This window comes from Amblyomma mixtum, chromosome 10 (assembly GCF_055824585.1).
Source record: "Amblyomma mixtum isolate Tamu chromosome 10, ASM5582458v1, whole genome shotgun sequence".
NCBI classification, from domain to species: Eukaryota; Metazoa; Arthropoda; class Arachnida; order Ixodida; family Ixodidae; genus Amblyomma; species Amblyomma mixtum.
The window spans coordinates 101,340,850-101,357,080 of record NC_143021.1 but is presented as its reverse complement, the minus strand read 5'-3'; the positions used below and the strand labels follow the sequence as shown (position 1 = coordinate 101,357,080).

The 16,231-nt window shown below is 48.0% G+C and overlaps 2 protein-coding genes across 2 annotated transcripts in view; both read left to right on the top strand.

Annotated features, from left to right (window-relative positions):
* Positions 1–3,328: 3,328 nt before the first annotated feature.
* Positions 3,329–3,967, top strand: LOC149326550 (uncharacterized). Its single transcript, XM_089562623.1, has 2 exons — positions 3,329–3,350; positions 3,486–3,967. The coding sequence occupies exons 1-2, from the start codon at positions 3,344–3,346 to the stop codon at positions 3,965–3,967; spliced, it is 489 nt and encodes a 162-aa protein (XP_089418749.1). The 5' UTR covers positions 3,329–3,343.
* Positions 3,968–5,709: 1,742 nt separating this feature from the next.
* Positions 5,710–16,231, top strand: part of LOC149326549 (uncharacterized) — a 58,694-nt gene continuing 48,172 nt past the window's right edge. The window contains exon 1 of the mRNA XM_089564611.1: positions 5,710–6,015. Within this exon, the coding sequence (XP_089420737.1) occupies positions 5,801–6,015 (215 nt within the window). The 5' untranslated portion in view covers positions 5,710–5,800. The remainder of the gene's footprint in view (positions 6,016–16,231) is intronic.

The window sequence follows — 16,231 nt, the reverse complement described above, 5'->3', positions numbered from 1 at the left end:
ATGTTTTCAGTACAATGAACTTCATTAGTGATGAAAACTGCAAAACAACCGAGGGCCATGAAGAAAGCACCCATTTGTTCCTGCCTGCTGTAAACAGCCAAACACTGAATTGTGTTGTTCAGGGTAATCCTCAAGACTGTGAAAATTATCGCCCAGCTGCTTCAATAGTTGAATGTGCTACTCAGACAAGTGATGATATTTTCCCCCATAACCATTCAGATGTAAGAGAAATACGTCGGTTGAGGGCGCAGCTTTTCAGAAAAAATAAAGCGATTCGAAAACTTTGCACAGAAAATGAAAGCTTGAAGAAAAAACTCAATGATATTAAGTCCAATACAGTACAATCTGCACTGAGGAAATGCTTACAAAAAGTGGGCACAGCAAAGTTTTGCCTGGAAGACTGTATAGTTGAGCAGCTAACAAATGCTTCAAGGCAGCGTCCTTCTTGGTCACCGGATTTTGTGAAGGAGTGTGTAGTCCTATACTACCTATCGCCAAAAACCTACCGTTACATACGTAACCGAGGCCTTCTCAAGCTACCTTCAAAAAAATCTCTGCCTCTCCCGTAAACGAGAGTACAGTAAGCATGAAATGTTTACGGGCCTAATGTCATCTCGGTAGACACCCGAACCGCACCGTACAGGAAGGGAGGAACGCCACCACCCGTTCAGCGCGATGCCTTGCCATTTGAACGCAAGGTTTTTTGAGGAAAGGAAATGGCGCAGTAATTCTCTGCCATCTCGGTGGACACCCGAACCGCACCGTAAAGGAAGGGAGGAACGCCACCACCCGTTCGGCGCGATGCCTTGCCCTTTGAACGCAGCGCTTCTCCCCCGGGCCCCTGTGCGCCTGCGCGGCTTTACTTCGATGCGCGAAGCCCCTAAGAGATCACGTATGTCAACGAAGTGTAACGTGGCATTTATGTGCTTTTTGCACGCGTTATTAGAAATCGGAAATTATAATTCCGTGCATTATCAAACCCACAGCTCCACTGATATCTTGATAAACATTGAGAAGGCACTGGCAGCAGTTATTTTTTGTCTCGTTTGGAGACCAACCGGCGCTTGCATGCCGGTCGCGTAGGAGGGCTTACAGAGTCTCGTTAATTCTCGTTAAATCTCGTACGGTGCCCGGATGTTCTCGTTTCAGAGCCCGGATGACTGGAATTCAGTGCCCGGATGACTGGATTTCAGTGCCCGGATGACTGGAATTCAGTGCCCGGATGACTGGAATTCAGTGCCCGGATGAGTGGATTTCAATGCCCGGATGAGTGGATTTCAATGCCCGGATGAGTGGATCTCGGTCTCGGCGTGACGTCACCACACTGCCGACAACGGGGGCTAAAAGCATTTCATGCTTAAAATACTTTGCTCCGGTATATTGGGAAGTCCAACAATAAAAGTGGAGTCACACCGCTGATGAAAGAGCGTCTCATGCAAGAAGTGAAGCAGCTAAAAGAGCAAGCTAAGATGTGTTCTATAATTATTGACGAAATGGCCATAAGCTCGAAATACATATACGACCGCAAGATGGACTGTTTCTTTGGTCATGACACTACAAAGCCTGACACCATCAGCCAAGAAAATGTAAGCAATGTGGTGCTTGCTAATAACGTGTTGTGATTTGTGGCTGCAGGGCTGTCAACATCTTACAAAATTCCATGCGGCTTCTTCTTCAAGAACCGGCTAAGTGGTAAATGCTGCTCAAACTGACAAAGCATATGATCGAAGAAGTCGAAAAGTGTGGTCCTCATGTGGTACGAATCGTTACAGACAACCACAAAATTAATGTGACTATGATGCGCCATTTTGGAAATGGATCGCTGAAGCCAGCTGTCACTCACATGTGCGACCCAAGGAGGCCACTATTTTTGTCCTTCGACCAATGTCACATCATTAAAAATGTGCGAAATCTCTTTCTTGAAGGTGAAATGACTGATGGAAGCCTTCCAATAACGGGATTATTCATAAAGAAGCTCTATGAACTCCAGAAGAATTCGATTGTGAAGCCTGTTCGTTTTCTAACTCAAAAGCACGTGGAGCCGAGCAATTTCGAGAAAATGAATGTTGGGAGGGCAGTGCAGCTTTTCTCGGATGAGGTGATTGCTGCAGTTTCCTTTCTCATGGAGTTCCCCACTTATCACCCAAGAGCTGAGCCCTTCAGAAATGCTGGTGCAACTGTGCAGTTCATGAAGGCAATCCAGAAGTGGTTTGCTACCCATAACGTGGCCAGCAAAAGAGCCCACGTGCACTTAAACAAGCCCGACCAGATGCATTTCTTCTGTGCGACAGATGGACGCTTGAACTGCTTGAGGATGAATTCCCGCAGTACCTTGAGAGTCTCCATAGTGCCTGCAAATTCAGCGGAAAAAAATTCCTAAGCGCTGAAACTTACGAGGCACTGCTGCTCACAAGAAAGTCTTCTGTTCTTTGTATTAAGTACTTGCTAGAGAGTGGGTTCTTTTATGTTCTCACGAGAAATCTGTCAAGTGATCCGGTTGAGGTCCTCTTCAGTGCCTTGCGTCAAATGGCTGGTTGCAATGACTGTCTAGAGGCTAGAGCTGTCACCTTCGGCCTTGAAAAGTTACTGCGGACTGGCATCCTGTGTGCATCGCAGGCATCAAATGTGGGAAATGGTCACTGTTATGAGGTAAGCACAAAGGTTTTGCTGCAAAATTAAGTGTATTTCTCTGTATGTGTAGTTCTTGTGCTTTAATTTCACTAGTTTACTGATGCTAGTCTGTGCTGACCATACAAGAAAATTTTCTTAGCATTTTCTCTTTCTGGTGTCGTTTCTGCCGTATTCATTTTCTTTTGTTCTACAGCATGTACAGTGCTTCTACATCAACCCAAATGAGCAGAGTTGATCCAGCTGTGCCGAGCGTGACATCTTCAGGACTGAACATATCGAGCATTCCTCAGAACATCTTGGCTACAACCAGTAGTGCACTACTCAGGTATGCACATCCGCTGTAGCACCATTTATTTGATGTCAGTGTTTCAAAAAGCACGCTCGCTTCCACTGGTTCTTTTACCTCTGTACACCACATCTAGTGATAACCAACTTCTGGTTTTTGCACTATTCTGCTTTCCAGCTTGTCTGAACCACCCGATTTTGCGGATGATCAAAGCAGTGCGTCAGCAGCAACTAGCGATGCCCTACCTAGGCATGCATACTCCGTTTAAAAAATGTGTTTTTCAAGCTAGTGCTGTTTCCTTGTGTTTTTGCACCTTTGTCATGCCGGCCACTAATATATAGTTTCTGTACCGTTTTGTTTTGTAGCATTTGTGAACCACCGAGTTTCGTGGATGACGTCAACAGTTTGCTGGCGCCCTTGAAAGTGATGCCTTGTAAGTAGGCGGACTTAATGCATTGCGCATGCAGTTATGATAGCCTTTCAAGCTTATTTCTTTTTCAAGCCGGGATTGGAGCTCCATATTCCTTATCCTGACATGAGCACTTTGTTCTTACCTTTTCTTCTTCAGTGCAGCGGCCACCTTCAACAGTGGAAACCGCTGCAGTAGCATACATCGCCGGTTTTGTCGTGAAAGCGATAGAAGAACAAAGGATGTGCAACGCCTGCCCAATATTGAATGATTCGGGACCATCAATATCACCAGTGATGGGACTTATTACCCACCAAACTAGAGGGGGTTTGGTGTTCCTAAAGCCCGAGTTTGTGGCTGTTCTCGTAAAAGTAAAGAAGGCCATCGACATCGCAGTGCCATATATTGGCAGAAACGATGTGTGCAAGGAGATCACGTCAATGATTCTGCCGCATCTAGAGAGCTGCCCTCTTTTTATATGCGAGGAAAGAGAAGACCATGCCTCGGTCACATCCTCAATAGTGGCAAAGAAATTCATAGAGCCCCTCCTATCAAACATTGCTGCTGTTGTTACGGACAGAGTGGCTTATCGGAAAAAAATAATCTCTAAGCCGCTCAGTCGAAAGGTTTTGCGCGTTTAAAAAGCTCGAGCGCGTGCGAGCTGACAACTTTTTATTGTAAATAAATTCCTGCATACACTGACTTTGTGATGCTGTAATTTTTTACTATGAATACAGCCATGATATTCAGGTATACAGATTAATCAGAACCACAGGACGTTGCTCTCCGCGGCTGTCGACTCAGGTGAGCAGATTCTCTCGTACAGGAGGAACCGTCATGAGCTCGCCTAATGAACATAAAAATTACTAAAGATACTTTGGAAATTCTAAAGTGTGCTTGGCGGAAGCCTTGTGGTCTACCCACGAAAGACGAAGGGCCGAAGAGAAGAAAATAGAAATTGTATTTGAGGAAAGGAAATTACGCAGTAACTGTCTCGCATCTCTTAGTGGACACCCGTCGTCCGTTTGCAGAGGAAGGGAGGAAGTGGGAACGGAAGAAAAAACAGAAAGAGGGGCCGTAATGAAGAAAATTAATTTGAGGAAAGGAAATTACGGAGGACGTTGCGCCGCTGCGCGGAGGAGAGGCCGCAGTTGGCACGATTCCAGAGCATGGTTGGACACCGCGAGCATGGACGGACACCGCGTGCATGAGCCATTAAAGGCTTTCGGCGTTAAAAAATTGACCGCTCAGCGTGCAACATCGCCTGCCCATTTTCATTACAGTACAATTGCTATTTTTCTTAAAGGCCATGTTTTGACCGAGGAGCTCTTGTTTCGCATAGCATCATGACTGCATGCCCGGTTCGGGCAACCTGCGGCAGCAGCGTCTGGAGCTAATAAAAAAATTACCTAGTCGCTAGAGGCATTAGTGTTCTTGTGTAGGTTTTCTTCATCGTGGTTTTCCACCATTCCACATCACGCAATACGTCCAAGGCGCCGCGAACCGCCTTGTGCAAAGCCATAGCAAGGGAGGCGAGGAGACGGGAACGCGCGCCGCGGTGCAGCGAAAGGAGTGGCCACGCCCCTCTCCGCAACTACGCTCTCTCCGTCCGAATGGGACGGCCGGAGCAACCCCGCCGCGCGCTCGATCCAGGTGGCCGTGGTTAGAGTTCCGATATTCTGGGGGCGCGGGATAGGTGGCGACAGCGGGCACAGCAGGCAGACACCAACAAAATGCGTGTCTGCAGTGCCGTGGCACGCCTCGTAGCGAAGATTCCCATGTCCAAAAATAGGGCTCAGCCGGTACCAAAATATGAAAATAGTTTCGTTGTCCTGTCGTTGCAGCACATTTTGTCTGCAGTACTGCAACTATGTCTGTTGTCATGTGAGAACTGGGTCGGTCATTATGACAGAGGATTTCATAATACTAAAATAATCATTCGTTACTACAAGAGCTTCTGTGTTCCGGTCTCCAAATACTACATAGAAAATCTTCTTTAACAACAAAAAATTTCCAGCCGCATTTTTTATATTATTATCCCCAACGCTTGCGATTCCTTCCCTTCGTCATTGAACAGCCTCCTTGGCTGCGCAACTTGAGAAAGACCACTTACACTGCTTTTCTGCTGGCTATGATTTGTTTTTTCGAGTTTTGCTTTTGAAAACTCAAGTGTGGTCGGAGGTAGCCGGCTGATTTTGCCCTTAAGTGGAGGGCGGCCGCTGCGGCTAGAAATTCCGCAGACGATGCGTAATAATCAAGGTAATGTTTATGTACACTGAGAAAGTGGGCATGAATGGCGTTGATAAAACAAAAAATTCGAGGCGTTATGCTATTTTTTCTACATGAAAAGTAACGCTGTGGAACATTTTTCTTGCCTTCTATTTCTGTCTGCTGTAGCGCCACATTCAAACTTCGTCCTCCAGTACAACTACTGCTGCTCTGCCTTCTCTGAATGGCTCGCAGGCTCAGACCCAATGCTCGCTGCTCCACTGCTGTGCACCGTCAGCAGCAGGTTCACTGCCCACAGCGTGGTCCCGGAGGACGGACTGTGCGACTTCCTGTTCTTCGAGTCTCTCTACGACGAAGAAGACAATGGCGTGACTGAACCCTACAGAGCCGGATTCCAGCACTTCCTGAACCAGGGAACGGAGATGAAGAAAACCGCCCTGGGTGTTTCATTTTCTCCCCTGTGAGTGAGATGGATTATTTGAATAAGCTCTCTGTAAAAATAAGCTCTGTTAAAGACCACGTACACAGAACATTCAATGCAGCTTATGCGGTGCTCTGCATAAAAATGGAGAATCACTTGAAACAAAGATGCACGCATGTCATTGGTTGAACACGTACAATGAAGGCGGCGCACCTCCAGGCCCGTAGTAGGTCTCAAGTTGCATGGTAAAATGATTAACGAAACATTTGTGCTTATTTGAACTGTATATTTGCACAATATGAGGGCAGCGAACGGCCAGCGTCATTGACTTGATTTGTTTTAAAAATTCCATTCAAGTGATAATGCCTAAGCGGTCGAATAGGGACTGATAAAGGTCTCAAAAATAATTTTTCACAATATGCGCGAAAGAAAGCGTCAATAAATGCTAACAGAGGTATTACGCATGACCACTGTTCAGGGCAATGAACTTCGAGACTGTGGATGGGCAATACTAAAATGATGCCCTGTGCCGTCACATATGGCGGGCGTTTGAACAACTGAGACGTATCTGCGACCTCAGGACAAATATTTCAAGAATACAAAAGCTGGCATTTCATTGACAAATATCGCGGCCTTGTACACTGAGTTCTGTCGGGAGTCACTGTACCGTGAATGGATATGAATATTTTGGAGGAACTAAACAATAATTGCGGTTCATGACTCTTGGAGTCCTCTTAATGTATATATCGATGTTGGCATTTAAGGGGGCAGTCAGACCAACGGGACCGACAGAGCGGGAGGCAACCAGCAAAAAACATAAACGCCCGTCCAAAGAGCCACCACCGAAACAAGCATCCGGCACCCACCTATTCACCCACACACTTACCTGTCCAAGCCATTGCATCCACTCAATCTCTCAGTCCATACGCTTTACCGGAAATACCTAGCATGTCTCAAACAAAATAATCTGCGGAGTGGACATATGACTGCAAATAAGGGTGTAGAATATGATGAAATATTAGTAAACTTACTGAAGGAGAGCACTGACATTCTATGTGATGTTTTAAAAAGAGTTTTAGTCAATAATTTTATACACTGCTTTACCCTGAACAACTGAAAATTGGGAAGGTGGTACCTGTGCCCAAATGAGATGACCGGAATGCTATAGTGATTGTCAGACCAATTGTTATGGTCTCAAACTATTAATACACTTTGTTGAAAGCTAATAGCCAAGCGAATAGCGGATTTTATGGAGGAATATTATGCACTCCCTCGCAATCAGCAGAGCTTCCATCAAAATCGTTACTCCGCGAAGGCAGTACTTTCGGTGGTATAAGTCCTTAACTGTGCATTAAATTATAACCAGGTTGCTTGGGCATATTTCCATAAAACAAAAAGGTTTAGACTCAGTAAATAATAGCATGATGATAATGAAATTAGAAGGCTGTGGTTTTCAGGGGCTGGCCTGTAATTTCATCAAATGTTATTTCACTAATCATAATCAATATGTAAAAAACAATAGCCATAAGTCTGCACTAAAAGAGGTTATACTTTTAGTTACGCAGGGATCAGTTCTCAGCCTCTTATTTTTTCTCTACATTTATTAAATCTACCCTAGATCACTTCAGTAAAGAGGTTAAAATTGGGGTGACGCAGGAATCAGCTCTCAGCCTCTTATTTTTCCCCTATATTTATCTAAACTACACTAGTTCCCTTCAGTGCACACAGAATGTTTTATACGCCATAACCCTGCTCTTCTAATAAGACACAGCTCACTTGACCGTCGGATGCTAACCCGAAAGGCGTGAGTGTGATCACGACTGCGGCGGTCGAATTTCGATGCAGGAGAAATTCTAGAGGTCCGTGTACTGCGCGGTATCTGTGCACGTTAAAGAATCTCAGTTAGTCAAAATTTCCGGAGTCCTTCACTAAGGCATCGCATGTGGCCTGAGACGCTTTGCGTCGTTTAACTCACATGAACAAACAAGCAAACAAACATTGCTTACTAAGAGAAGCCGATGCAATTTCAAATGACTCGAAAACACAATAGCATGGTTAAAAAACCAATGGCTAATCTTCAAGATTAAAAAAGCAAGAAAGTTTACAGTTTCCACCTCTAGCAGAAAACTGGGACCAGGAACATGGGCACTGTAGGTCGGAAGAATACCACTCGATTAAGTACATGATGGAAGGGATTTAGGAATAACCTTAGATAAAAATCGAAATTGGCCTTCTCACATAGAAACGTTCTGCAACAAATTACCGTAAAACTAAACTAACTAAAGAAGCCGATGCAATTTCAAATGACTCGAGAACACTATAGCATGGCTCACTCAAACATAGCTCAAGCAAACGTATTGTCCACAGCCATGAACAGCTGCATATACGTGTTTCTAGATTACTCTAGATAATCTCGACCTGTTATCTCGAAATTTCCTTGCCGGCTTTAAATTGAACGATGCCGCGAGCAGCGGGCATTCGTAGTTCGACGACTGACGATCACGTTTGTTGCTTACGCTGCCACCGAGTTATTCAGTTCTTTTGCGGGCGCAAGTCAGGCCAAATAAAGAGCTTCGTTTGCAAGGCTTGTTGCTGTTTTCCTGACTGCTGGACTACTGTCACTACAATGTGACATCTGGTATAAGTGCTGGGTAACCTTCTATGTTCCGCACACCCCCTACAAGTTGTGACGCCAGCCCTCTGAGTCATTCACGGCAGGACCTGAGTCCAGTCCACCGCGCAAGCCGACGTCTGCTAGTTGACGCACCTGAGTTCGGGACTCTGCCGGACCCTACCCGGAAGCGAAAGCCAGTATCAACGTCCACCGTCAGCTTGCCCCCGACGACGACTCCGATCATTTTTCACCAGCCCAGGGTGCCACCAACCTTCGACGCAACGCCTGGTACTGACCCGGAAGAATGGCTGTAAGAGTTCGACCGTGTGGCTATCTTCAACAACTGGGACGATGCCACTAAACTTAGGTAAGGTACGTCTTCTACGCCTTGGAGGGACCAGCAAGGATCTGGTTTGAGAATGAGGAAGCTAGCCTGACGAACTGGGAAACCTTCAAGGAGAAGCTTTTCAAGACCTTCACAAACGTCGTGCAAAAGGAGGGAGCCCAGCAGCTCCTTCAGTCTCGCATACAACACGCGAACAAGACCGTTGTAGTCTACACTAAGGAGATGAAGCGTCTCTTCCGGCGGGCCGACGCAAACATGAAGGAAGAAGAGAAGGTGAAGTTGCTTATGCGAGGAGTTAAAGAACAACTCATTGCGGGCCTCGTACGGAACCCACCCAAAACCGTCGCGGAATTCGTCGAAGAAGCATCCACCATGGAAAAAACACTTCATGCCAGAGCCCGCCAGTATGATCGCAAGCAGCGCTTTTTGTCACCAAGCTGCATGGACACCGCTAACATCGATAACCTGCGGGAGGTTATGCGTGAAATTGTGCGAGAAGAGCTCCGACGATTGCTGCCAACAGGAACGCAGCCGCAGCTCACTTCGCTCACCGACGTCATCCGGGACGATGTGCAACAGGCCTTGGGTGTGACACCGACCACCACGCAGACTCTGGAGCCTCCAGCCATGACTTACGCCGCAGCAGTGCGCCGTCTCGCACATCGACGACGGGACCCAAGCCTCTGTCGCCCTCAGCCAGCTGCGCTGGACCGCCGCCCTCTAGACCCAACCCGCCCGTCCTACGAGCGCCGCACAGGGCCGAGGAAATGCGATGAGTGGAGAACACCCGACCAGCGCCGCCCTCTATGCTTCCACTGCGGCGAAGGCGGTCACCCCCTCCGGCACTGCCCATACAGAAGACTGGGCATCAGAGGGTTCTCTTACGACGCTCCACGACCCCAACCCGGCCAGCGACCAGCCGAAATCGAGGAGGTTTTGCGTCGCTAAGCATGCTCATCGCCGAGCCGCCTATCACGTTCCCCGTCACCATCTTCACCGCGATTTGTATCTGCTAGCCAAGGTTACGCGATCCGTGGACGCTCCCCCAGCCCTCGAAGGTTAAACTGAATAAAGCAGCCTCTGGAGGTGAGGAAGAAAGATCCTCCATCGACGAAAACGAAAGACCATGCCTCAACTACGAAGACAACACCGACGACGACGACGACGCGGCCAGACTTGCACCTTATACCACCGCCCAGAGAAGCAATGTCGGAATACGCCCACAGCAGTCTGACTGCCCGACGAAGCCGAGATCGTACACCGAAGACAACGTGCAATACGAAAACGAGAACAAGTGACATTGAAGTTATGGTCGACGATCGCGCTGTTACTGCCTTGGTGGACACCGAAGCTGACTACTCCGTCATGAGTGGGATACTCGCTGTCCGACTCAGGAAGGTAACAACAACTTGGGATGACCCGCTGATCCACACGGCAGGTGACAACCTGATTACGCCGTCAGGACGCTGCACCGCGAGAGTTACCGTAAACGGCAGAACCTATGCGACAACCTTTCTGATCCTACAGCAGTGCTCGAGAGACATGATATTGGGAATGAGATTCCTGAGTGAACATCGAGCGATCATCGACCTTCGATCTAAGTCGATCAAGCTTTCCACGGACAAAGCCATACCTGTTGCGACGAGCGCGACTCATCACGTTACCTTAAACGTCCTCGACGAAGCATTCAGCGTGCCGCCCCGATCAAGTGTCCTCGCCTGCATATGTACTGGATACATCGAAAATGCCGAAGGCGTCATCAAGGGGAACACCCAGTTACTCCTGGATCGAGGATTGGGCGTCGCAAGGGAAGTCGCCGAAATCCGACATGGCCAAGCCCAGGTGCTGCTAACCAACTTCACCGAAGAATACCGGCATCTCAACAAAGGTACGACGATCGCTTTCCTCGACGAGCTGGCAGACAACAGAGACATATTTGCCCTACCAGACCAACCCGTAGAACCATCTGACAGAGGCTATCAACCAACGTTTGATATGAACCGAGCATTACCACGGAGCAGACAAGACCAAATACGCAGTTTTCTTCAAAAGTACAGCGATTCCTTCTCATCAGCATCGAATGTGCGACGAACCCGGCTTGCTAAGCACCGCATTGTCACAGACGAACACGCCCGACCACTGCGACAGAGCCCCTACCGCGTATCGCCGCTAGAATGCCAAGCTATCCGCAAGCAAGTTGAGGAAATGCTTCGTGACGACGTCATCCAGCCATCGAGGAGCCCCTGGGCAGCAACAGTCGTCCTAGTGAAAAAGAAAGAGGGCACCCTTCGCTTTTGTGTCGATTACCGCCGCCTGAACAGCATTACGAAGAAGAATATCCACCCCCTCCCCCGCATCGACGATACATTGGACCGGCTGTGCAACGCTAAGTACTTCTCATCGATGGACCTGAAGAGCGGCTACTGGCAAATTGAAGTCGACGAAAGAGATCGCGAGAAGACTGCGTTCATCACACCAGACGGACTCTTCGAGTTCAAGGTCATGCCATTCGCCCTCTGCTCTGCCCCAGCACGTTCCAGCGAGTAATGGATAAGGTGATCGCAGGCTTGAAGTGGCAAATTTGTCTAGTCTAATAAGATGACGTTGTTGTCTTCTCCTCAAGCTTTGAAGACCATCTCAGAAGGCTTCAGATAGTGATGGAAATAATCAAGTCTTCAGGACTAACACTGAAACCAGAGAAGTGTCACTTCGCTTACGAGGAGCTGCTGTTTCTTGGTCACGTCGTAAGCAAGGATGGAGTCCGCCCAGACCCTCACAAGACGGCTGCGAGCGCAGAGTTTTCAGAGCCTAATGACACGAAAGCTATACGCAGATTCCTTGGATTGTGCGCTTATTAACGGCGATTCGTGAAGAACTTTTCGCGCACCGCTGAACCTTTCACCCAACTTACCAAGGCTGACGTGCCTTTTAAATGGGAAATGCCGCAAGCGGAAGCTTTCAAAGAGCTGAAGCGCCGCTTACAGTCCCCTCCTGTGCTCGGGCACATTGATGGAAACGCCGAAACCGAAATCCATACTGACGCAAGCAGTGTGGGCTTAGGAGCGGTCCTCGTTCAGAAAAATGGAAGACAGTAGAAAGTTATCGCGTACGCTAGCCGTTCACTGTCGAGAGCCGAAGCCAACTACTCGACGACAGAGAAAGAATGTCTCGCCATTATTTGGGCCACGTCGAAATTTCGCCCCTAGCTGTACGGACGACCATTCAAGGTTGTGACCGATCACCATGCTCTGTGCTGGCTAGCCAATTTGAAAGATCCCTCCGGCCGCCTTGCTCCTTGGAGCCTGCGCCTTCAAGAATTCGACATAACTGTGGTCTACAAATCTGGTCGCAAGCATTCGGACGCAGACTGCTTGTCGCGAGCCCCCGTCGACGCAGCACCGGAAGAGGAAGACGGCGACGCTTTCTTAGGACCGTTAAGCGCCAGCAGTTTCGCGCACCAGCAGCGCTCGGATCCTGAGTTGCAAAGCCTAGTTGATTATCTGAAAGGCAAGACCGCATCGCCCCCGGAGGGTTCAAGCGCAAACTGTCGTCCTTCGTCTTTCACAATAATGTACTCCTGAGGAAGAACTTCGCGCCCAACAGGACAGTGCATCTTGTCGTGCCCAAAAATCTCAGGCAAGACATTATGCAGGCATATCATGATTAGCCGACGGCAGGGCATCTCCGGATTGCTCGCACGTTGCACCGTATACAGGAGAAGTACTATTGGCCGCGGCTAGCTACCGACGTTTCCCATTACGTGAAAACGTGCCGCGAGTGTCAGACGCAAAACGGCTCCGACTAGACCAGCCGGACTCCTGAACCCCATACCACCGCCAACTAAGCCCTTTCAGCAAATGGGGATGGACCTCCTCGGCCCCTTCCCGACTTCCTCATCAGGTAACAAGTGAATCATCGTGGCCACGGACTACATGACCCGCTACGCCGATGCAAAAGCGTTGCCTAGTGGTACCGCAGCAGAAGTTGGAAAATTTTTTTGTCGAACAAATTCTTCTGCGACACGGCGCCCCCGAAGTGCTCATCACAGACAGAGGAACGGCATTTACAGCGGAGCTGACGCAAGCCATTTTAAACTACAGCCAGACAAGCCATCGCAGGACAACTGCCTATCATCCACAAACCAACGGACTCACAGAGCGTCTGAACAAGACCATCGCAGACATGCTTTTCATGTATATCGACGCCGAACACAAGACGTGGGACTCTATTCTGCCCTACGTTATCTTCGCCTATAATACTGCCATCCAGGAGACAACCAGGTTTACTCTATTCCAGCTGGTATACGGCTGCAAGCCCACGACAACACTCGACGCAATGATCCCGCATGTTTCCGACGAAGAAGACCTCGACGTCGCCGCCTACCTTCATCGCACCGAGGAAGCCCGAAGACTTGCGCGGCTTCGCATTCAACACCAGCAGCACACCGACGCCCGACGCTACAATCTGCTCCGACGAGACACGCATTACAAGCCAGGTGATCGTGTTTGGATATGGACGCCAGTTCGCCGCCGTGGATTGAGTGAAAAGTTGCTGCAACGCTACTTTGGCCCATACAAGGTTCTCTGTCGCATCGGTGACCTCGACTATGAAGTCATCCCCGACGGCACGACAGCATCTCAGCGACACCGTGCACGCCCGGAAGTCGTGCATGTCGTACGCCTGAAGCCATATTATCAACGCAAAAGGACTCGAAGTTTGCATTCTCCGTGTTTATTTTTATTTTAAAGCATCGAGACGATGCTTCTTTGGGAGGAGGGTAGTGCCACGTATCATTGTAGCGTCCGTTCGTTCGCGCAAGCCCGCAGAAAAGGGGAGTTATTTTTGTTCGTGACGCGAGAAGCGACCGGACTAATCTCGATTGTCCACAGCCATGAACAGCTGCATCTACGTGTTTCTAGATTACTCTAGATGATCTCGACCTGTTATCTCGAAATTTCTTTACCGGCTTTAAATTGAACGATGCCGCGAGAAGCGAGCATTCGTAGTTCGACGACTGATGAGCACGTTTGTTGCTTACGCCGCCGCCGAGTGAATCATTTCTTTTGCGGGCGCAAGTCAGCCCAAATAAAGAGCTTCATTTGCAAGGCTTGCTGCTGTTTTCCTGACTGCTGGAATGCCGTCACTACAACGTGACAATATGGTAAAAACAACGGCCATAAGTCTGCACTAAAAGAGGTTAAAATTTTAGTTACGCAGTGATCAGTTCTCTCAGCCTCTTATTTTTTCTCTAGATTTATTAAATCTACCCTAGCTCACTTCAGTAAAGAGGTTAAAATTAAGGTCAAGCAGGAATCAGCTCTCAGCCTCTCATTTTTCCCCTATATTTATCAAAACTACACTACTGCCCTTCAGTGCACACAGCCTGTTTTATACGCCATAACCCTGCTCTTCTAATAAATACCACACAGCTCACTTGACCGTCGCATGCTAACCCGAAAGGCGTGAGTGTGATCACGACTGCGGCGGTCGAATTTTGAAGCAGGAGAAATTCTAGAGGTCTGTGTACTGTGCGGTATCAGTGCACGTTAAAGAATCTCAGTTGGTCGAAATTTCCGGAGTCCTGCACTAAGGCATCGCATCTGGCCTGAGTCGCTTTGCATCGTTTAACTCACATGAACAAACAAGCAAACACACAAGCAAACAAACATAGCTCACTAAAAGAAGCCAATGCAATTTCAAATGACTCGAGAACACAATAGCATGGTTAAAAATCCACTGGCTAATCTTCAAGATTAAAAAACAAGAAAGTTTACAGTTCCCACCTCTAGCAGAAAACGGGGGCCAAGAACATGGGCACTGTAGGTCGGAAGACTACCACTCGATCAAGTACATGATGGAAGCGATTTAGAAATAACCTTAGATAAAAATCTAGATTGGGCTTCTCACATAGAAACGTTCTGCAACAAATTAACATTTGCTCGCGCTACAATAATTAAGGCAAAAATTATTTTAGCCTTGATACATTGCGCGTGATTTACTTCAGTGTATTTCACTGTCATCTAACATACCGAATCTAGTCAATCTGGCTTCACTTATGCATCATAAATCACTCCATTGAAAACTTCCCACAAAAGTGCAACGAGATAAATAGCATCGTTACTGTGGAATTCACACCACAACCATTATACAGAAACGTTAACGTCATCCCTTTCTATTTAATTTCGGTTATAAGACTGCACTTCAAGTAACATTGCCTTCAAGTAAATCTAGACACTCCAATAACAGTACTCTGAGTCTACCCATAACACAGAGCGTTTTAAGATGTCGAAGGGTATGTTTCGTTAGCGCTAAATTGTAGAACATCATTCCATCCCACATCAAATATCATCACCATCATCATTAGCCTGACTACGCCCACTGCAGGGTAAAGGCCTTCCCTTGTCTCTCAAATCAATCCTGCTATTTGCCACTTGCGGTCGCCCTATCCCCGCAAAGAGGGCAGCCATGGCGTAAAGGTAAAGCATCCACCTCGCGTGCAAGAGGAATCGGATTCGAATCCCGGGGCCACGCAATTCTCCAACGGGTATAAAAAAAAACTCCGCGTGCCGATGGAATTGCATAACCAAGACTGGAGTGCGGCCTGATCTCAGTGGCCACAACCGACAACGCACTTCCTCTCAAGAACAGTGTTTGACCACCCTTGGGTAGTACTTGACCGCCACCTTCTATGAACAAACCATTAAACCCTTGGCCCTCAGTTCCCAGCGGCTGCGGAGCAACTGACCAGTGCGGCGGTCAGACGTATGACGCAGCGGAGGCTGCTAAGAATCACTCCGGACAGGCCACCATTGGAAACTGAACCTGGCAACGTTTACCGCTAGAACCTTGTCCAATGAGGTTAGCTTAGCAGTGCTGTTGGAGGAATTTGCCGGTAATAAGTGAGATGTCATAGGGCATGGTCCGGTTAGGAGGATAGGTGAGACGTATACAGTACTAAAGGACGGACACGTACTGTGCTATCGTGTATTAGCAGAGAGGCAAGAACTAGGTGTGGGGTTCCTCGTCGATCAGGATATAGCTGGCGTCAAAGAGGAGCTTTAGAGTATTAACCAGAGGCTCGCAGCTATCATAATTAGGCTTAATAAAAGGTACAAGCTGAATGTGGTGCAAGCCTACTCTCCTACATCAAGCCATGTTCACCAAATCGCTGAAAGCTTCAATAAAGATATGGAATCGGCAATGACCAAATTAAAATCACAGTGCACTCTACGGATGGGCGACTTCAGTGCAAAGGTAAGCAAGAAGCAAGCTGCAAATCAAGCGGTAGGTTACTA